Source organism: Staurois parvus, unplaced genomic scaffold (genome assembly GCF_062004578.1).
Source record: "Staurois parvus isolate SC_StPar_1 unplaced genomic scaffold, SC_StPar_1.0 ptg000154l, whole genome shotgun sequence".
Classification (NCBI taxonomy): domain Eukaryota; kingdom Metazoa; phylum Chordata; class Amphibia; order Anura; family Ranidae; genus Staurois; species Staurois parvus.
Genome location: NW_028317950.1, coordinates 11,502,639 through 11,525,803, shown reverse-complemented (window position 1 = coordinate 11,525,803; position 23,165 = coordinate 11,502,639). Strand labels below are relative to the sequence as shown.

At 43.2% G+C, this 23,165-nt stretch overlaps 1 protein-coding gene across 1 annotated transcript in view; it reads left to right on the top strand.

Annotated features, from left to right (window-relative positions):
• ABCA2 (ATP binding cassette subfamily A member 2) overlaps window positions 1–23,165 on the top strand; it is a 233,890-nt gene that overhangs the window by 125,602 nt on the left and 85,123 nt on the right. The window contains exons 9-15 of the mRNA XM_089675055.1: window positions 1,963–2,181; window positions 5,001–5,338; window positions 7,437–7,596; window positions 10,618–10,746; window positions 17,815–17,982; window positions 18,065–18,161; window positions 21,961–22,134. Of these exons, the coding sequence (XP_089531181.1) occupies window positions 1,963–2,181; window positions 5,001–5,338; window positions 7,437–7,596; window positions 10,618–10,746; window positions 17,815–17,982; window positions 18,065–18,161; window positions 21,961–22,134 (1,285 nt within the window). The remainder of the gene's footprint in view (window positions 1–1,962; window positions 2,182–5,000; window positions 5,339–7,436; window positions 7,597–10,617; window positions 10,747–17,814; window positions 17,983–18,064; window positions 18,162–21,960; window positions 22,135–23,165) is intronic.

Genomic DNA, 23,165 nt, shown 5'->3' with positions numbered 1-23,165 from the left:
TCCTAACATCAAGAGTAAAAAGGTGATGGGGAGGGACCTCCAGCACACAGCCTGTTATTGACAGCCTCAGCTCTGTTCCTGTGTGCTGTGTGAAGGGGGTTGTGTCCCTTCCCTCTAATCAGCTCTCAGAGCTGTTGACTTTGAATGGCTGTAGAGGAAAATTAAAACAGATAAACAGGTACAACTTATGTAGGAAGATTTGTTCATCTCTGTGTATTACCTGAGGCCAATCACTTCACTGGGTATATGTAAGCATTAACCACTTTAAGTTTAACACATTGACCACAATAAAATAAACATACCAAAGGAAACTATTTGTTAAAATTCTTACCCAAACACATGCAGTTTACAATTTTCATCTCTGCTGACTCCTGCTGTTTCAGTGCTGCTTCCCTGAACTTCCAGTCTTCACAGGAAAGAGTTAACAGCGTTGGCTTGGAGAGGAGGAGGCTGGAGCAGAGGAGTGCCTTGCCATCCTAGGCTATGTGACTATGCGTCTCTATTAATGCACACAGTGTAGGGAGACACAGCTCTAGTCCCTGCATGCAAGGGTGGCTCCACGGGAGGCTGCAAGGAAAAGGAGCAACAACGGGAAACATATATATATATACATATATATATATATATACGTGATTTGCGTTTCTGGGTAGGAGGCGCACACCGCCCTACTCGCGCAGCTAGTGGCTGCTGAACATGTTAGTCACCGGGTTCCGGCCAGCGGTTCTCTTCCGGGACTCTGCGATCATCGGCAAAGCTGACTACTGATAGAAAGCTCTATTTGTGGGAAAAAATTACATAAATTTAATTTATGTACAGCGTTGCATGACCGCGCAGTTGTCAGTTAAAATAACGTAGCGCCGTATCGCAAAAAAATGGCCTGGTCAGGAAGGGAGCTAAATCCTCTTAAGGGCAAGTGGTTTTCAATCACTTCCCGTCCGACCCATGTACATAAACAGCCGGACAGGAGCAGTGCCGAAGCGGGTGGCCGTTTATAAACGGCCCCCGCATTCAGTGCCTGTACGTGCTCCCTGGGACCATGCGGCACGACGATCCAATCGCTGTATGGGACCTCTGTGTGAGGGCCCGATCATGTGATCACTGATTGGCCAATCAGTGATCACATGAATAGTAGCAAACAAGATGTCACTTCCTGACATCATTGCATACGATGTGTGAAATCTGTGAATGATCACAGAGGTCACATGGTACAAGGCTATTCCCAACAGCTTTGTACCATGTGACAAGCTGTGACCAATCACAGCTCTCATAGTATTTCACAATGGCTGCAAGAATGCAGCCAGGGAGAATTAGAAATGATTGCTTTTACAGCCTTTATGGGTGTAAAAGCAATTTGTGTAAAAAAAAAAAAAAAAAAATCTTCATCACCCCCCACAAGTAGTACAGTGTCACTATGGTGACACTGTACTGCTAGGGTGACAGCATGTTAAAAAAAAAAAAAACATAAGAAAATAAAATAAAAAATGTAAAAACATTTTGAAAAATTATAATTTTTGGTTATAAACGAATTTGGGTTTTTTTTGTACTAAAAAGATAGCTGAATACATTTTGGCCAAGATGTATAAAAGTAAGATTATTTATTTGCAAAAGTTTATAAGAAAAACACTTTTTTTTCAAAATGTTTGGACTTTTTAATTTATATAGCAAAAAAATAAATCCCAGTGGTGAATAAATACCACCAAAATAAAGTTTTATCTGTCTCAAAAAAATGCTAAAAAAATTCATATGAGTGCAGTGTGGCATGACTGCGCAATTGTCATTCAAAGTGTGACACCGCTGAAAGCTGAACATTGGCCTGGACAGGAAGGGGGTGAAAGTGTCCGGACTTCAAGTAGTTAATGAAACTATGGCGTAACAATCAAGTAAACTGAGTGTCAAATGATTACTTTCATGTAAATGTTACAAAAATAATTAAAATCTGTGTCACGAATTGTCTTGTACCAGGAGATCCTTTTCACTCCAGCAGCCCTGGAATCTCTTACATGTGAAGGGAGTTTGGATGAGCTGAGTAATATCCTTGGAGTGTCGAAGGCAAAGAGGCCCTTACTAACCTCTTATAGGAGCATTATATGTGTTGAGAATGAGCCAACGCGTATGGAGCATTTCAAGGAACTGGCTGGGGAGTTGAAGGAGCAAGTGGATGTTCGTAAAACCGTCAGCCGAGTAAGTTTTCAACTTCCAGCAGAAACACGTTGACAGCTTCAACAAAAGACTGCTCATAGATAAGTCAGCTGAATGAACAAGCAGATTCCATTAGCCTTCAACAATGGCTGTCAGCTGGATGGCAATGTATCTGCAGCCAAAAATGTATTTTTTTATTTTTTTTATTTGGATACGTTGGGGAAGGTTAGAACTTCTGCTAGTTTTTACTGCTGTCTGTGGCCCTGTTATAGAGATTACCCCAACTTCCTGTCCCAGTGACAACACAGACATCCTTTTCACCTTACTGTGGTTCAGATATTGACAGGTGTAAAGCAGTAAAGGAAAGTCACTGATCTTAAAGCAATCCCATGTTTTGCCCATTTGGGGCCAAAGCAACAGGTTTGCATTAATCCCCCTCTTCTCTCCTGCTTATACTTATCTTTCATTCACCCCCTGCTGTTCTGTTTAGCACAATTAAATATTTAGTCTTTCCAGGTTTAGAGGAGAATATGACACACTCCAATGGACTTATTTACTAAAACTGCATGGTCCAAAATCTGGTGTAGCTCTGCATAGAAACCAATTAGTCTCCAGGTTTTATTGTCAAATCTTAACCTCTTCACGACGGTGCCTCCTGGCCCTTTAAGGGGTTTCAGACAGGGTTTTAGGGTCATGGGATAGCCGTGATTCGCTGTCACGGTGGTCACGTGATTGGAAAAGGTTCCAAGGGGAGATCGGGAGCTTTCCATGAGACACCGACATATGTGCTGGGAGCACTCGCTCTCAGCACATATGTGTTATCAAATGGTACGCAAATATGCAGCCGCTCGGCATCAAGGCCCAGCTGCCTAGGGGCCGCATATTTGCGTACGATCGGCATCAAGGGGTTAAAGTGTTACTAAACCCAGGACCCTGCATTCACTCTATTTGGTCTTCCGCAGCACACAGAACATGGAAATGCAATTATTTTAGTAAATATAAACTGCTAAATACCTTTTCTCAACAGTAGTTGGAGCAGTCTTGTGACTTCTATCAGTGTCCAGAACAGCACTAGTTAAAGCTTGTAGGAGGAGTTTTCATTCTCCCCTGATCGTCCTATGGGGCTGCATTCAATGTTATACAGGGCTTTTTTCTTGGAGAATAGGTGCAGGAACTCAACAACGCCCCCCGACCTTCCCCCGGGGAGGGGGGCGTGTACACCACAGCAAGGTGTGGGAGAGTCTTAAAGGAGTGCTACGTACAGAGTGCAGAGTTCAGGAGGATGCTATGTACAGAGTGCAGAGTTCAGGAGGTTGCTATGTACAGAGTGCAGAGTTCAGGAGGATGCTATGTACAGAGTGCAGGATTCAGAAGGATGCTATGTACAGAGTGCAGGATTCAGGAGGATGCTACATGCAGAGTGCAGAGTTAAGGAGGATGCTACATACAGAGCACAGGGTTCAAGAGGATGCTATGTACAGAGTGCAGGGTTCAGGAGGATGTGAAGTTCAGGGTTCAGGAGCATGCGAAGTACAGAGTGCAATGTTCAGGAGGATGCCAAGTACAGAGTGCAGGGTTTAGGAGGATACTACGTGCAGATTTCAGGAGGATGCCAAGTACAGAGTGCAGGGTTCAGGAGGATACTACGTGCAGATTTCAGGAGGATGCTACTTACAGAGTGCATGGTTCAGGAGGATGCTACGTACAGAGTGCATGGTTCAGGAGGATGCTACGTACAGAGTGCATGGTTCAGGAGAATGCTACGTACAGAGTGCATGGTTCAGGAGGATGCTACGTACAGAGTGCATTGTTCAGGAGGATGCTGCATGCAGAATGCAGGGTTCAAGAGGATGCTGCGTACAGAGTGCAGGGTTCAGGAGGATGTGAAGTTCAGGGTTCAGGAGCATGCAAAATACAGAGTGCAATGTTCAGGAGGATGCTAAATACAAAGTGCAGGGTTCAGGAGGATGCTACGTGCAGAGTTCAGGAGGATGCTACGTACAGAGTGCAGGGATCAGGAGGATGTAAAGTTCAGGAGCATGTGAAGTACAGAGTGCAAGGTTCAGGAGGATGCTAAGTACAGAGTGCAAGTTCAGGAGGATGCTACGTACAGAGTGCAGGGTTCAGGAGGATGTGAAGTTCAGGAGAATGCAACATACAGAGTGCAAGGTTCAGAAGGATGCTAAGTACAGAGTGCAGTGTTCAGAAGGATGCTAAGTACAGAGTGCAGTGTTCAGAAGGATGCTAAGTACAGAGTGCAGTGTTCAGAAGGATGCTACGTACAGAGTGCAGGATTCAGGAGGGTACTACATTCTTCCTCCAAGGCTCCTCTAATTATCTATCATAAGACACGTCAGAGTAGAGGAGGAGCCCAGCGTAAGCTTCCCTGGCTCTGTTACACGTGTGTGACAGGCGGCAGGCGGAGGTGAGAGATGAGGTGGATGCCCAGCATTAGTGATGCTATTGCCGTCACCTCTGTATAGTACACCAGGCGCACCCCGGAAGGGTTTGGTGCAGCAGCCTGGAAAGAAGCACTGTCATGTCTAAATATAGAAGCCAAGGTTCTGTGTTTACAAGTGACAGGAGTTAGCAGAAAGCACAGGGCCAGAAGTGGCAGAACTCCATTCCGCCACGTTCTGGCTGAAAAGAAAACCCTGATGTTATATATCATATACGTGTTTTAAGATGTTGATTTCTAAAAACTAAGCAAAAAAAAAAAAGCATAAAAAAAAAAATCACTTTTGAATCTGTAAAGCACCTACTCTAGAATAGTCACAACAGGATGCTGACAAATGCCACTGTGCTGTTTTTGAAGACAGGGGGCATAATTTTCTTTTAAATGAATCTCTGTTATATCACAGCTTCGCCTGGATGAGGTAAATGCCACTGAAACCCAGCACAGGCTGCGCTCTCTCCTGGAAGATCTGCTTCAAGTAGAGAAGATCTTGAAGGATGTGGATATCCTCTCAGCACTGGCCAAGTTGTTACCGAAGGGGGCATGCGCTACCAAGAGTGCCCCAACACCTATCAATTCTACCAGCTGGAATTTCAACTCCACTGGCAGTTCCAACTCTACAGGAGAGGGTGAGGATGGCAGGACCCAGGAGCACGAACCAGATGAAGAAAACCCACGTAGCCAATTCTCAGCCTTTGTCCAGCTATGGGCTGGCCTGCAGCCCATCCTCTGTGGCATCAACCGGTCAGTGCCAAATAGATTTATTTGTAACTAGAGTGTATGTTCCAGGCAACATCAAGAATGTGACAATCAATGAGACTGTATTTCGTAACAGAGATAACATAATTGTTATCATAATTTCCAAGAGTAAAGTTACCTTTGTTCCGGGGAAAAAAAAGAAACAAATTCCAAATGAGTCATCATTTTCTAGGTTTATGATACAGAAAATTGCATGTTGCAATGTTAATTCACGATTTCCCAATCCAAATCTGTTAATATATCCATATACCCCCAGTGTTCACAAACCATAGGTTACACTGCCCATGCCACCAAATTATTATTTACTATTGGTGCTCCCTACATCCATCAGAATCCTGCTCATGTATTGGGCCTGGCAATTTAAAAGGAAGTTGGCCAGACCTGGCAAATGAGTAAAATTCTGATGGGAGCACAAGTGGTGAAAAATAATGTGCTGGCCTAGGCAGTGTAACCTGCGGTTTCTGAACACTAGAGTTATGGATATGTTGACTCATTTAGATGGGGAAATTGTGGAGTAAAATGGCAACTTGTACATGCAACAAACATTTTTAGACTTTGTATGCCAACTGGTTGTCCATGTATTTTTGCAATGCTATAGGGAGAAAGGGTGGGATCCTAGACTTCCTTTTGAAGGGGAACTTAACTTTGCTTAATATCACATCCTTCCTTATTTATGCACCTGTGGAATTTTCAGGTAAATTGTCTATGAAGTTAAGTATACAAAAGTAGAATTTAATTTGAGAGTTTGTATGGAAGTTGTTAATGAAAGCATTCTTCCTTAGCATTATTGAGTCAACTTGTTTTGTTCAACCTGTGAATGGAATCCCAGACATATAAAGCAGGTTTCATTACAATATGATTTTTCCTGAACTAAAACCACGTTTACAGTTAGAATTTTATCCACACAATAAACAAATTTCATCTTGCGCCTTTGAATTTTGACCCCCCACTAACCAGTAGAAAATTGATTATTAAAAAAAAAATTCTACTTGTGTGTACCCACCATAAGAGTGTAGGCCAAACACTTCTTGTTAGCCCCAGGGAATTCTCATAAATGGTAAACTGTCTAAAGCAGAGGAAACCGTGAAACAATTTTCCGGTCAGGAAAACCCTTCTAAAAGTTACGGTATCTACAGCTCATGATACATTAGTGTGATGGTCAATGGGAAGAATGCTCTTTATATTTTTGGTCATTGGGAAGAATTACAGATAGCTATAAAATCAATGGTGTCAGTTGGAACTTATCTAAGAGGCAGAAAATTGCTCATTGGTCTAGGAACCCCTAGCAACCTCTGGTTGAGAGACTACAGTCTAAAGAGTGTAGAGCAAACGCATCCTCCATGATAGCCAGTGAAGCCATCCAACACACTTGGTGGCCAATAGGAAGTGTGGTGGTTGAGGAGGTACCAGGGACATATCATGGGACCCCCTACTGACCTCTGGCAGTGCCCGAATGGTCATTCCGCCCCTGTTGTGGACAGACATACTCGCCAGACATAATCGCACCTCCAAGAGCCAAAAAACCCAAAATATTTCACAATAGAGCTGAATCTACAATTATACATTATCTGTTCATTATTTGTACCATAATTCATAACATTTTGGAGGACTTCCTCAATACCATCACCAAAGTGATGCTTTACTAAAGTTTTGAATGGATGGGAGTGCCACACCAGTGTAGTCCTTGGAAAGATTTGGATGTAAAATAAAATCTTTCAAAGGACTACAGAAGCTGGTGTGGCACTCCCATCCTTTCAACACTTTAGTAAACTCCTTTTGGGGTACAGCAAGACCCCACTGTTACTGGTGTGCAGCCTTTAGGACCACAGACCACTTATGATGTTATAACAAATTGCAAGTGATGCTTTATAACAGAGGTCTGACACTGCACAAGAGGCAATGAAAGCAAAAAGAAAAGGAAAACAAGGCAAAAAGAGAGGAAAGAATGAACTTACCAGGAAGAAAGAAAGGAACTTTTTATATATTTCAACTATTCTATGATTTTGTCATCATGTTTCTTATGAAAAAAAAAAATCTAGCATACTTTTTACAGCAAGTTTCTTTTTTCTGATGGGCCTTTTAGAACTATTGAGCCAGAAGCCCTAAAACAGGGAAACATGAGCTCTTTGGGGTTCACCAGCAAAGAACAGAGAAACTTGGGACTACTCGTGCACCTGATGACCAGCAATCCCAAGATTCTTTACTCTCCAGTGGGGACAGAAGTTGACAAAGTTATTCGGAAGGTGGGTATTTTTACTGTTTTCATATGTATATTTGTTTCCTAAAGATTTAGAAAGTTTGAGTTTACTTTTCATGAATCAATACAATATTTTCTGTACCTGTTTTTTTTAGTATTTCTTTAGTTTTTTTTAGAATTTTTTTTTACAACTTTTGTTGTGTTTTGTTGAGGTAAAAAAAAACCCACATGTAGGGATTTTTGCATTTTTTTTATGGTAAAGCAGATCTTACCTTCTTTTGTTCTGTAGCCTTAAGGGTAGCCCTTGTCAGTGTACTTTCTGCAATTTCTTAATCTAAATGGAAAAGTAATGCCTAATAATGTGGAATTGCAGTCATTTGTTTACTTTGTGATAGAATGGGGAAAGGTTAAATGTGTCAGTCTTCTGTTGCTGTACCTTTCATTTATCCCCCTGTAGTTACTGGGCTGATGACTGTGGGACAGGAAGTGAGGGGAAATCTGAACAGGGGTGCAGATGACCATAAAAACCCAAGCCAACAATGATTCTTAGCCTTGTGCTCTCGATTTGATACTACAGCGGAACTATGCTTCATCTGAGCACCACAAACCAAAAATACTATTTTAATTCATTTTTAATATTCAAATCAAGCCCACCCATCCATGTCTCCATGCTTTATTTTATTGAGAAATCACTTTGCAAAACACCCCCTAGCTTTTCTGGCCGTGGTCATCTTTCCATTCCTGGGATGTATGACATCCTTTTCCTAGGCATTGAAACCAGAGAGTAACTGAAGAAATGAAGTGAAAGAAAAACAGAAGAGATGACCAGAGACTGCGGACATAGTACAGAAGATGACCAGAGACTGCGGACATAGTACAGGAGATGACCAGAGACTGCGGACATAGTACAGGAGATGACCAGAGACTGCGGACATAGTACAGGAGATGACCAGAGACTGCGGACATAGTACAGGAGATGACCAGAGACTGCGGACACAGTACAGGAGATGACCAAAGACTGCGGACACAGTACAGGAGATGACCAGAGACTGCGGACACAGTACAGGAGATGACCAGAGACTGCGGACAAAGTACAGGAGACGACCAGAGACTGCGGACAAGGTACAGGAGACGACCAGAGACTGCGGACATGGTACAGGAGACGACCAGAGACTGCGGACATGGTACAGGAGACGACCAGAGACTGCGGACACGGTACAGGAGACGACCAGAGACTGCGGACACGGTACAGGAGACGACCAGAGACTGCGGACACGGTACAGGAGACGACCAGAGACTGCGGACACGGTACAGGAGACGACCAGAGACTGCGGACACGGTACAGGAGACGACCAGAGACTGCGGACACGGTACAGGAGACGACCAGAGACTGCGGACACGGTACAGGAGACGACCAGAGACTGCGGACACGGTACAGGAGACGACCAGAGACTGCGGACACGGTACACGAGACGACCAGAGACTGCGGACACGGTACAGGAGAGGACCAGAGACTGCGGACACGGTACAGGAGAGGACCAGAGACTGCGGACACGGTACAGGAGAGGACCAGAGACTGCGGACACGGTACAGGAGAGGACCAGAGACTGCGGACACGGTAGAGGACCAGAGACTGCGGACACGGTACAGGAGAGGACCAGAGACTGCGGACACGGTACAGGAGAGGACCAGAGACTGCGGACACGGTACAGGAGACGACCAGAGACTGCGGACACGGTACAGGAGACGACCAGAGACTGCGGACACGGTACAGGAGATGACCAGAGACTGCAGAGATAGTACAGGAGATGACCAGAGACTGCAGACCTTTGGGGAACAGAAGCGGGGGGAACAAGTACCCGAATTTGACAGGTACCCGCTCCCACTTCCGCGGAGTTGTCCTCCCTCCCCGTCTTCTGAGACACGTGACAGGTCCCAGAAGACTGCCGGACCATTCACAAAGTGCAGCACTTCTCGCACATGCGCAGTGGGCACCCATCTGTGAAGTCGCAAGCCGTCACAGCCGGGTGCCCACACTAAAGATGCCTGCACCAAGGAGAGAAGATGGTGAGGACACAGCTGGACCAAGGAACAGGTAGAACCAAGGAGCAGGTTCTGCTCCACAGAAGAGTTGAGCGGCCGGCCCAGTATTCTAATACGGTGGCAGTGGGAATACCGGGCCGGCCACTCCATATTTGCTCCATGAGACGCACAGACATTTTCCCCCATTTTTTGGGGGGAAAAAAGTGCATTTTATGGAGCGAAAAATACGGTACTTTCCTATCTATTTACTAATGCTAGCAGCATAAGGATTAAAAATAATCAGTGTTGATTGAGAAAGTGAAGTACTGCTTTAAGGAAAAAAAAAAGTCAGGGGTCCCTTTTAATCATGAAATGGCTTGCTTGCCCATTTAAAATATTCTAGCCATTACAGCTTTTAGCTTTAGATTTTCCATTTTCGGGAACAAAAATGTTTTTCCGATGTTGGCCGCAGTGCTGGGATAATGAAAGTGCCACCTGCTCATCCAAGATATCGCCTTATTACCTGTCATATGATAAAATTTTTTGGTCAGAGTTCAATGACACAATGGTGCAATAATCCAGTTTATGTGACAGTTGTTCATTATTCTGTGATGAGACGGCAGGGTTATAGATTTCTCCAGGTCAAGGATCTGGCTCCAGGGCTGTCACCCAGAACATGTACCCACCCAGTGAAGTGTCAGCCCCACTGCAAGGCACCCATTTGTTCTGGCTTGGCAACTTGCTAAGCAGTGAAAGGAAACCAGCACACAATGAAATCTGCTGCTATGCTTCTTGTAAAAAAAATTTAGCTGCCTGCCTGTCTCTTGTTCTAGTACTTTCTAAATCACTGGACCTGGAACAAGCATGCAGCCAGTGAAGTCTGACTGAAATCAGAACTTTGATCTGCAGGCTTGTTCTAGGAGAATGACTCAAAAAGAATTGAAGCATGATAAAAAGGAACGGTCAGCAATGGCAGCATCCTTATATCTCTCAGTATATATGAGCTACCTGTCAGATCACTGGTCCTCCTTTTTCCATCTAACAGGCAAATGAGACGTTTGCATTTGTGGGCAATGTGACTCAGTATGCCAGGATGTGGATGAACATTTCAGCAGAGATCCGCAGCCTTCTGGAGGACGGTGTGCTGCAACAGCGCATTCAGTGGTTGCAACAGGTGAGCAAAACTACGAAGCTTCTAAGGATCACCTTACTCCATTGGTTTTATCATTGAAATCTTCTCAGACGCTGAAGTGATCTACATTTAAAGTGTAACTACAGGCAAAATAATACAATTACATAAATGTTGCAGTCTGTCACTAGCATCACCAGCTTTTTATTTTTCTGAGTTCCCCCATAGCAATGTTTTATATTACCTTTTTGAGCCTGCCAGTATTTCCACTCTTTTTCCACTTCCTGAAATGGGGTGACAACGTTGTTTGTTTCTTCTGCAGTAAAATCACACACAGCAGTGATGTCACTTTGTAGACTGAGCTGTCTACATGGGCTATAATACACCCCCACCCAATGTTATGGAGAGTGGAAGGTGGTATATAGTCCTAACACACTACCTTTGTAGGGTGACAATGCTGTTCTTCCTAGTTGCAGCATGGTTGTCACCCTAGGACAGGAAATGTGTTCCTGGCAGGATCACCAGGGAGAAAGAAAAAAGTGTGAAAAATTAACAAATTCAGCCATCACATCTAAGGAAAGGTGTGCTGTAATACATTCAGTTTTTGTTCTTGGGTTTAGATACCCTTTAGGCCCCTTTCACACAGGGTGGGCTTTGTTCTGATTATCTGAGAATCCACTCACAGATCCCTTGCTGAGCAGAGCGAGCAGATGACAGGTCTGTGTCTGCTCTGTTTTTGCAGAGTGGACACAAACCGAGTCACATGGTACAAGGCTGTTGTGAATAGCCTTGTACCATGTGACCTCTGTGATCATTGACAGATTTCACAAGTAGTAAGCAATGATGTCAGGAAGTGACATCTTGCTTACTACTATTCATTGGCCAATCCATGATCACATGAATTAGGACTTCACACAGAGGTCCCGTATGGCGATTGGTGTTCGGTGCCACACGCTCCCAGGGAGCTCACACAGGCAGGGAAAGCAGGTGCCATTTATAAACGGCAACCCGCTTCGGCACTGCTCCCGTCCAGCTGTTTATGTACATGGGCTGGACGGGAAGTGGTTAATTATACTTACCTAGGTGGCTGGGTGGTTGCAGCATTGGTCCGATGCTTCATCTGTCCCCCACCTGCTCTAAGTGTGAGAACTCAGCCATCACGTGATCGCTGAGTTCTCACCGCCACTGTGAGCAGAGAGCGGTGACCGTCAGTCACCGCTCTCTGCTCTGCCCTAGACCCCTGCTTGTGCTTAATGGAGCGCTGGGCTGTGGAGGAGAGAGAGCGGCTGGCTCAGGCTCTTAGAGGCTTGCCCGACCATATGGTGACGATCCTTCCCCAGCCTGGACTGGCTCTGTGACGTCAGCTGGAAGTGGGCTTCAGCCTGCTGTCAGCTGAAAACTGGTCACAGAAGTGCAGAACGAACTGCAGTCCTGTGATTCATAGGAGAAGTACAGCCAAAAGAGCTTTGGCTGTCCTTCTCTTTAGGCAGCTACAGCAACAATTTTTAATTTTTTTTTTCATTTAAACAACCAAAATGTTCCTTTATTGAATAAAAAGAATGGCAGTGGTAAAAGGTACATAGATATTTGATGAACTGAAACAAAGACAAGTGATTCAAGTGACTAGAATATAGTATAAGAGCAAAGGTAAATGTATGTAAAGGTACAGTAATATTCCCATGCAACCCAAAAGACAAGTGAGGAGGGATTGCAGCCTCGTCACCAGGATGAGTATCCACAAGAGAGGCACATTTAATGGTCTAGCCACGGCTGCCATACCCCATCAAATTTCATTGGGCAATTCCTGTTAATATACGTCAATTTGTACACTTTTTCCCAGGAGTCTATGAAGATGGGGGACGATGCATTCTAATGAAATATAATTTCATTTTTGGTATAGTAGTAGAAGTAAGAGACCAATAGCTTTGTGTATTGGGGCCTTTTCATCATCCTGAATACCAAGCAATGGCAAGGCTGGCAAGATCAGATGTAGGCGGTGGTTTACAAGCTCAAACACCACCACCCCAAAAGCTGGACACCACTGGACAATCCCAGAACATATGATAAGTGCCCTCGGACCTGTGACATCGAAGACAGTCTGGGGACCTCATGGGAGATGTACAACTTTTGTGGCGTACAATACAATCTGTGTAGGAATTTCATTTGCATCAATTTATCCCTAAAAGGGATCACTAATCTCGAGCTATCCTCAAAACCGTCCTTCCAGGCCTCCCAGAGTGCCTCCATTTTGGGGGAGTCCACACAGAGTAAAGCTGAACAGAGGGAGGAGAGTGGTTTGGAGAGGTAGTCCTGGGCCAGGAGATCCTCAATAGGGTCAGTAGTCAAATAATGGGGCACTGGGAACTGGACTTTAAATGCATGTCGTAGCTGGAAGTACCTGAAGTACATCCATCTAGGGAGTCTAAATTTATGCTGTTGGTCTCTAAAGAAGAGTAGGGATCCCTAGGCAAAGACATCTTGTAGAGTTTTAATACCAAATCAGGCCCAAAGGTGAGAGTCAGTCAGCAGTCTAAAGTGAGGGAGTATGGGATTCCCCCAGAGTGGATGATATGGAGACCAGTGCCTTGGCTGTAGAAAACGTTTCCTAGCAGCAGTCCAGACCCTAAGAGTCGTCCTAGTAGGGTGTGGCAGGTCGGCATAAACCTTAGGACCCCGATAACAGTTTTTAATTCTTAAGGAAAAAATATTTTAAACCATATGAATAAAAGGTGTCAATTGTATGTACCCCTATTGTCTGTCCCAACCACTCTAACTGCTGCTTTTGGTTGGTCTGGTAAAAGAAGTTCAAAGATAAGGCATCTACTGGCAGGATCAACAGGTAATAAAAATATAAAAAATATATACTAAACGTATACTTGGTTTGGTAACGCTATTAGCATGCTGCATCATATGTCATTTTTTCTTTTTGTCTGACCTCCAGGCAAACCATGCGAATGAGTATGGGGTACATGGTACCCCTATTCATTTACAAAAAAAAAATTGTAGTGTAAAAAGTGACAATAGACAGTCTTTAACAAGTCCTTTTTAAAAACAAAAATAAAAAAGTGTCCCCTGAAGTAGATCCAACGTCAATCGCAATGCCCGCCATCACCACCAAACCGAAAAATGAGAAAAAATGCTCTGCTCTCGACACTGGTTCCCGCCGTCTGACAGCTGCACCGGGATGATAGTTCTTTAATACTGTGATGATGTCCCTTGTGACGTCATAATGCGCTGTGATCGGAAAAAGCACTGCACCTGACCTACGGTCAGGTGCATTGCTTTGACCAATCACAATGCACTATCAGGTCGCAGTGCATTGTGGAGCGCGGCGGGTGAACAGCCCACCGAACGCCCTTACTGTTCGTGTGTTCGCCGAGCACATGAACGGCCAATGTTTGAGTCGAACTTACATTCAATTCGAACATCAAGCCCGACACTGATTTAGACTGAAGCTCAAGTACAATGCCATTGATAGACAGGTTACCGGGACTGGTACATAATTGATGAGGGTGCCAATACCCCCATCTTATAATAATAGCTGATAGCTATACACACAGTACATTATGTGCATTTGTAAACTTCCTGCAAATGTATTTTTAATTCTGTAGTTTTTGTCAGTCATGCACCCGTCATGCTTCCGGCCAGGATGATAAAACTACTACAGCTGAAGAGGAAGTGAAATCAAATAGCTAAAATTCACAGTTCTATGTTGGAACGGGTTTAGGTCCTGACTCCTAAAAGAATTGTAATCTGTTCAGCCAGTTTTCTGATTCAAACATGTTCATCAGACGGCTTGGCCAAGGACTGTCTTGTGATTGGATTTTAAAGGAGCAGCAGCCTGATAAGGTCTACCCTCTGCTCTCCTTACCTATCCTTTCATGTTTCATGTGTTTTTTTTGGAGTCAGAGGAGACTGGTTGTTAAATACCACACCCTGCCAAAAACGTACATACATGCACTTTTCATGAGCTCCAGTTGAAGTCTATGGGACCAAAAACACATTGCACTGTAGCAAAAGAATCATCTGCACCTTTTCAAAATTTGCACTGCTTTATTTTGTATTGATGTGAATGGGTACCATAGAGAATAATGTGATTTCCATTATCACGCATTGTAGCGCGACAGCAGATGCAGGAGAAAAGCAGCAGTTTGAGCAGGGCCTAAATCCTGCTGTGCAGGGAACTAATATAAAGCGAGACTGAAATGTTTAAAAATGCATAAAGGTTTTTTTTAAATAATTAGATAATTGGATTCAAAAGTAAACAATTGTGCATTTTCAGTGAGCACCTGTTTTGAACTAATATTGTCACTGTAATCATTTACCTTTCCATGTGCCTTTCTTATCTTTATACTCTTACTGCTTCATATTTTTATGACTGTATTACATAGACAGATTGGTAGACAGACACATGGACAGCATTCAGGAAAAAGCATTCATTCACCACTCATAAAAATGAAAACTTGCCTTGTAATATAAAGTAAAAACCTATAAAAGAAATATATATATAGTACTGTGCAAAAGACGTTTTAGGCAGGTGTGAAAACATGCTATAAACAATGCTTTCAGTAATAGAAATTTTAATTGTTTTGATCAATTTACAAAATGCAAAGTGAGCAAACAGAAGAAAAATCGAAACCTGTCCTGTAACGTGAAACTGTCTTCCACAACCTCACCTTAGTAGCAGAGTTTGGCTCAGGGGTGGACTGACCATTCGGAAACTCAGGCATCGCCCAAGGGCCCAGGGTCAGTAGGGGGCCCCATGAGATGCCCCTGATACCTTTTTCATAGGCTTTTTTGAGTTTGGGCAAGGACACAGGGGCCCCATGATCCCCTATTGCCCGGGGGCCCCATGAGTTGTCAGTCCACCCCTGCTGGCTGTTCCTCACCCAGTTTCACCCATGTGTTTCAACCTACATATAAAAATTGGTGATCATTAACACCTGCTTGGTCTAATTGGTTAATCATATACCTCACTCTAATCCTTGAAAAATCCTTGACTTTGTGCAAGTGTAAGAATTGATGTTGTTTTGAAGACAAAGGGTGGTCACACCAAATATTGATTTGATTTAAACGTCTCTTCTGTTTTATTTACTTTCTATTTTGTTAATTGATAAAAATAAACTATTAACACTTCTATTTCTGAAAGCTTTCTTAATGTACAGCATTTTTTCACACCTGCCTAAAACGTTTGCACAGTAGTGTGTGTGTGTGTGTATGTATGTATATATATATGTATATATATATATATATATATATATATATATATATATATATATATATATATATATATATAAAATGTGTGTGTATATAATATATACAGTGTGTATGTGCGTGTGTATGTATGTGTGTGTATGTATGTATATGTGTGTGTGTGTGTATGTATGTATATGTGTGTGTATGTATGTATATATGTCTGTGTGTGTATATACAGTATGTGTATGTATATATGTATGGTGCGTATGTGTGTGTGTGTGTATATATATATATATATATAATTATTATTATACAGTATTTATAAAGTGCCAATAGTTCGCTCAGCGCTGTACATTACAAAGGGGGACAGAACATGTGACAGAACAACAACAATACAATGCAAAACATGAGGGGATTGAGGGCCCTGCTCTTTCGAGCTTACAATCTAGGAGGGAGGGGATGGTGGTACAGGAGGAGATAGCTGTGGGGGATGGAGTGGTAGGAAGAGTGGAGGAGGTCGGCAAGTTAGCAGGGGGCGGGGTAGGCTTCCCTGAAGAGATTGGTTTTCAGGGTACGCCTAAAGGAGAGGAGAGTAGGTGATAATCTGATGGGTTGGGGCAGGGAGTTCCAGAGGATGGGTGACACCCTGGAGAAGTCCTGGAGGCGGGCATGGGAGGAGGAGACCAGGGAACTAGAGAGAAGGAGGTCCTGTGAGGAGCGGAGTGTGCGTGTTGGGTGGTACTTGGATATTAGGTCGGTGATGTAGTTCGGGGCAGTATGGTGGACGGCTTTGTACGTCAGTGTTAGGATTTTGAATTTGATCCGTTGCGCAATCAGAAGCCAGTGGAGGGATTGGCAGAGGGGGGTGGCGGAAATGGAGCGGTTAGAAAGGTGAATGAGTCTGGCAGCCGTATTCAGGATCGACTGAAGCGGGGATAGCCAGCGGCGAGGCAGGCCAGTGAGGAGGGAGTTGCAGTAGTCGAGTCGTGATATGATGAGGGAGTGGATAAGCTGTTTAGTGGTTTCTGGAATTAGGAACGTGCGTATTTTGGCGATGTTGCGGAGGTGGAGTCTGCACGAGTTTGTTAAAGATTGGACTTGGGGCTGGAAGGATAGGTTGGAGTCCAGAATGACACCAAGTACTCTGGTGTGTGTATGTATGTATATATGTATGTATGTATATATATATGTATGTATGTGTGTATGTATGTGTGTATATATATATATATATATATATATATATAGTACGCCCCTTGAGGGTTAGGGACTGATGTGAATGTACAATATATATGTAAAAGCGCTGAGTAAATTGACAGCGCTATATAAGTACCTGAAATAAATAAATATATATAAAAAGAGAATAAATTATTATGAGCTCAAGGCCAGTTGTGTCTGGTGGTACACATAGATAATGGATTATTACCTGGTCTAATTGCTGTCCTTTTGTGTTTTTGGGTACCTTTACTTTTTTATTTTCTTATCCATTTGGCTTATCCTGTACTTGTTTTTATCTCAGCAGTCGGTAACAACGCTTGCCGATTCACTGAGCCACAAACAGGTAAAAATGAAAAAATTACATGTAGAAATAACTTCCAATCAAATCCTCAGCAATGAGAGGAAATAGATACTCAATGAAAGTTAAAGTGCGGTTTCCTTTTCAATCTGAATTGCAGACTGAATTGCATCTGCTAATTCACATGTTAACAGATATGACTGAACTCCACTTCAATGTTATAAAAAGAAGATGATAAGTTAACAAGAATGGACAGGCAGGTAAAATCATTTCCTGTATGAGGACATTTCAGGTTGGGTTGGATGTCCCTAGCCAATGTCTCAGACACGTTTTACAGAAACCCTGGCACTCGTCCCTTGTCTCTTGTCACTTTCATTCTCACACTGTCTGATTCAATTTATCAGTTTACCAGCGATCTGCAGAAACACCCCGAGCTCCTAAATGGCTCTGACAGCGAGCTTCTCCGCCGCATTCTCAGCTCCAACTTCACTGCTCTCAACACCAGCACCTTGCTGCAGCAGCTGGACACCATCGACAACGCGGCATGTGGATGGACACGTTTCATGTCCAAGGTAATACCATGACTCCTGGACACCATTTTGCAAATTCTGCAGCTTGTCTTAAATACTAACATTTTCTTTCTTTTGTTTTTAGGTGAGTGTGGACATCTTTAAAGGTTTCCCCAATGAGGACAGCATAGTGAACTACACCCTGAACCAAGCGTACCAAGACAATGTCACTGTGTTTGCAAGTGAGTTTCCCAAATAAATGCCATTCCAGCAGAACTGCAGCCAAATTGCTTAACATACTTAGGGCATGTTCACATACTGATATTCCCTGAATAGTGATCTGTGGTGGATCGCTGTTCAGAGGGCATTTGACAAGCAGTGAGGAGGTCCCTCCCACAGCTCTGCTCTCTGCACAGGCTATGCACACTGTTACTTTTATATGATAATATCTGGGTTTCAAATGGGTTTGGTGCACATAAAGTGGATATACAGCATATCCTTTGTGGCTATTGAGGGATGCGCCTGGAGTTCATATTTTAGTCCTGTTGTATATTCCAAAACACAGCTAGATTAAATATCAAAATATGTCCAGCTTTACAAAGACATACTGGTAGGGTAATTGGATCCTGTCTAAAGTGGCCCTAGTGTATGTATGAAATGTAAGTTAGGGACCTTAGATTGTACGTCCCTTGAGGGTCACTGATGTGAATGTACAATATATATGTAAAGCGCTGCTTAAATTGACGGCGATATATAAATACATATAATACATAAATAAATAATTTTCCATTGAGGGATACAGGACAGTAGGAATTCCTGGATATACAAGTTTGTACTGCCACCTACAGGAGGTTTGGACCATGGCAAGCCAAAATTTTAAAAGAAAAAGTTCAGGTTTAAAATACAAAAATATGCAATGATTTTGCAGGAAAAAAAAATGCATTTATTATTATATTTTTTTTTACAGGAGCCTGCAAAGCATTGCACCCACAATCTGTGGATGGAGGGTGCAATGTCAGGCTCCTGCAGACAATGCATACAGCTCTGATGGGCTTTCAGTTATTGAGGTGGAGGAAGTGTCAATGGAGTACAAACGTGCAGATCAGTCTGTGTGCCGTGGTGGCAGACAGAACTTGTAGTTTATTAATTCATAGATCCTTGTGAAGGAATGACGTGACTGTGCATGTGCAGTCCCACACAGCCATATGGATTTGAAATGTGACAGCGTCTGCAGGGGAGGGGAAACCCATCTGCCATCATGGGGGTGGATGCTTTGCAGGCTCCTGTTAAAAAAAAATTATAATGATCAATGCTTATTTTTTTTCCTGCAAAATCATTTGCATGTATTTGTTTTTTTAAACCTGAACTTACCCTCTAAAATTTTGGTTTGCCATGATCCAAACCTCCTGTAGGTGGCAGTACAAACTTATATCCAAGAATTCCTACTATCCTGTGCTGTGCTGGAAAGGGCATAACATGTTCGAAAAGGTGAACTTAGCCCCCCCTCCTGCCTATCCTGTGTAACCTGTATAAAAAAAGATTTGTAAACTTACTTATTTTCAATCCACTCTAGTCTGGCCACAGGATCCTGCAGCTACGGGTCAGAGAGCACTCGACAGTGGCTGGGATCTCCAGCAACTATGATGTCACCCATAGGTTCCCATAGCCCAGTCATTGTCGGTGCTCCCTCCTCTCCCCTGCAGCAGCTGCTCACTGAAACAAGGGAGTTGGAGCTACAGGATCAAGTGACTGGACCAGAGCAGATTAAAATAAATAAATACACAAATCTTTTTTTTTTTTTGTACAGGATTTAAAGGATAAGTGGGGACATTTGTAAAATGGTTAGACTTTTTCTTTTTAGGCTTTTCATTTCTTTTCTACCTTAAAGCTTCATGTACACAGGACGTAAAAAAAAAAAAAAAAAAAAAAAAAAAAAGGTCCTAGCAGCCTTCCTCCTAGAAGCAGCGTTTTTGCAGAACAAACGTCTGACACTTGTAAACTCGTTAGATATTTTTACAAGTGTTTAGGCACGTTTGCAAGCATCAAGCACTTGGGTGTTAATTCATTTAATTGGCCATAATAATAATAGTATTCTTGCATGAACATGCATTTAGACGCGTTTACATGCACCAAACCGTACTCTCTGCTCCTCGCAAGACCTCCTACTCTCTAGCTCTCTTGTCTCCTCCTCTCATGCCCGTCTCCAGGATTTCTCAAGGGCTTCACCCATCCTCTGGAACTCCCTACCCCAATCTATCAGGCTATCACCTACTCTATCTACCTACTTTAGGCGCACTCTGAAAACCCATCTCTTCAGGGAAGCCTACCCCGACCCCAACTAATACTGGAATCCTCTACTCTTCCTACCACTCCATCCCCCACAGCTAATTACCTCTTGTACCACTAGCCCCTCTCTCCTAGATTGTAAGCTCCAAGGAGCAGGGCCCTCTAATCCCTCTTGTATTGAACTGTATTGTTACTGTACTGTCTCCCTCCATAATGTAAAGTGCTGAGCAAACTGTCGGCGCTGTCCTGTATAATAATCAAGCGGTTTTTTTTGCCTGTAAGCTTTTTTGGCTGTACTTCTCCTGTGGATCCCAGGAGTATAGTTTGTTCTGCACTGCTGTGACCCGTTTTCAGCTGACAGCAGACTGAAGTCCACTGTCGGCTGACGTCACTCAGCTGGTCCAGGCTGGGGAAGGATTCCGACTTCAAAGCCGGGATCCATCTCAGAGTGGAGCGGCACCTGGCTCATCCTCTCAGTGAAGTGCTGAGAGCCTGATCCAGCCACTCCTTTCCCCTTCACAGTCCTGCGAGGGAGTGCTGAGCAGACAGCGGTGATTGACAATGCCGCTCTCAGCTCACAGCGGCAGTGAGAACTCAGTGATCAGTGATCATGTGATTGCTGAGTTCTTACCCTTAGAGCCAGCAGGGGACAGATGCAGCATTGGACCGATGCTGCTTCCACCTAGGTAAATATAAATGGGGGGAAAAAAACCATACTTCTCTCTTTAAATCAAAACCTCAAACTTGCTGCTTGAGCTACAGTAGTCTCTTCACAGTAGTTATCTGGATCAGCTCAGTGATGCCTTGAAGGCTGTACCTGGACCCTGCTGAACCAAAGTTTGTGGGGATAGCCTGGAAGGTGACCTTCAGCATTCCGCTTGACTTGTGGTACTTTGCAGACCTTACTGTACTGTTAGCTACCGAGCGCCCTCCAGTTTCAGAGCCATTGCACAGCGTCTGATGTGACCCGTTCTCAAAAGACTCACTCTGTGAGTGGGCCCTTGAAAAGGATGAAAGTGATACCGTTTGAATTCTTCAGGCACCCAACTCTGTATTGTAGAGAATTCCAGGCCTGTAGGTACTGTCAGTCAACCGAAGAACACTTTTCCAGTTTCAGATCAAAGGTACAGCCTATGAAATAACATTTTATGTCACGTTTGGACATAGAGATCTGCATTCTGGATCCTTCTGCGCTTGTATACTGTGTCAATCTGCCATCTTTTCCAAAGCCTAGGCACAACTTTTTGTTTGACCTGACTTATGAAATCCCACTTTGTGGGTTTAGCCTTTGGGCTCTCTAATGTGGGAAATACCTCTCAAATGTTCTGCCCTTGCAAAACACTAACACTACCCCAAACCTGAGAGATCTTCATGTGAAGTTAGTTGGAAAGCTGAAGTGTCAGTCTCCTGGGTCCTTTTCTTGACCTCACGTCACTGCAGAATCCTATAATGACATAGACAAAAGGTCAGCAGGAGGAACCAGTGAGATACACTTATGGTCACACTTGAAGTTGTGGTTAAGGAACCAGCTAGAGCTGTGAAGGAACTAGGAGATTGATGCTTCCAGAAGTGTTGGTTCTGCAGTAGACTTCACATGAAGCCTTCACAGATTCCATGTGTCATTCGGCGGTGTGGGCAGCAGGAAAGATCAGTATTTGAGTTTTTTTATAGGTATGACTTGCTTCACTTATGTTTGCATAGCAACAGGGTTGATTTAAGATGTCACAATCCTAATGTTTTACATTTATTTTACAGGCGTGGTATTCCAAACTAAACTGGATGGCTCTCTCCCTCCTCATGTCATGTACAAGATCCGTCAAAACTCCAGCTTTACGGAAAAGACGAACGAAATTCGTCGGGCCTACTGGAGGCCAGGGCCCAATACTGGGGGGAGATTCTACTTCCTGTATGGTTTTGTCTGGATCCAAGGTCATTATTGCACATTCATTGACTTATGTATTTTCTGCTGTACTGAAAATATTAGTTCTTAGTAGCTAGTAGCTTAAAATATTGATTTTTAAAGTGTGACTGTTTTTTCTGGTACATTTCAAACAGCAAAGTAGAATAATGGAATTACCTATGATGGGAATGTTAATAGCCTATGTTTCCTTAAAATGTATATGATGCCTACATATTTTGTTCTAGTTTTGGATATGTATGTGTTAGGAGGTATGGAATGTCTGTGTCCCATGGGGGAGATTTCCCTTTACGTCCTGTCCAAGAGACACAGCCAGAAGCTAGGAAATCTTTCCAAAGCTGGAGATATCCCCTAAAAGACAGATGTCACCAGAACAGGTTTACCCATTGGAAGATTTTTTTTTTCTCCTGTTACTGTCACACTTATTTCCCATAATGTTTTGTACCGGAGACAATGGTCATCAGGGCCAATAGAGAGGGGGAATCTCCCCAACAGGGATACAGCCAATACATTCTATACCAGGGGTGGGCAAACTTTTTGACTTGAGGGCCGCAATGGGTTCATATATTGGACCCGGGGGCCGGACCAAGAGTAGATGAATGATGTGTATGTGTGAATTAATATAAATTAAATTAAAATTTGTAACATTAAATGTTTAGATTAATTTAAACACTACCATGCCATTCATAGTAAGTATAGTAATATTCCCCCATAGTAAGCATAGTAATTAATCCCCCATATAGTAATTCATCCCCCCATAGTAATTCATCCCCCATATAGTAATTCATCCCCCATATAGTAATTCATCCCCCATAGTAATTCATCCCCCATATAGTAATTCATCCCCCCTATAGTAATTCATCCCCCCTATAGTAATTTATTCCCCATATTAATTCATCCCCCATATTAATTCATCCCTCATATAGTATTTCATCCCCCATAGTAATTCATCCCCCATAGTAATTCATCCCCCATATAGTAATTCATTCCCCATATTAATTCATCCCCCATATTAATTCATCCCTCATATAGTATTTCATCC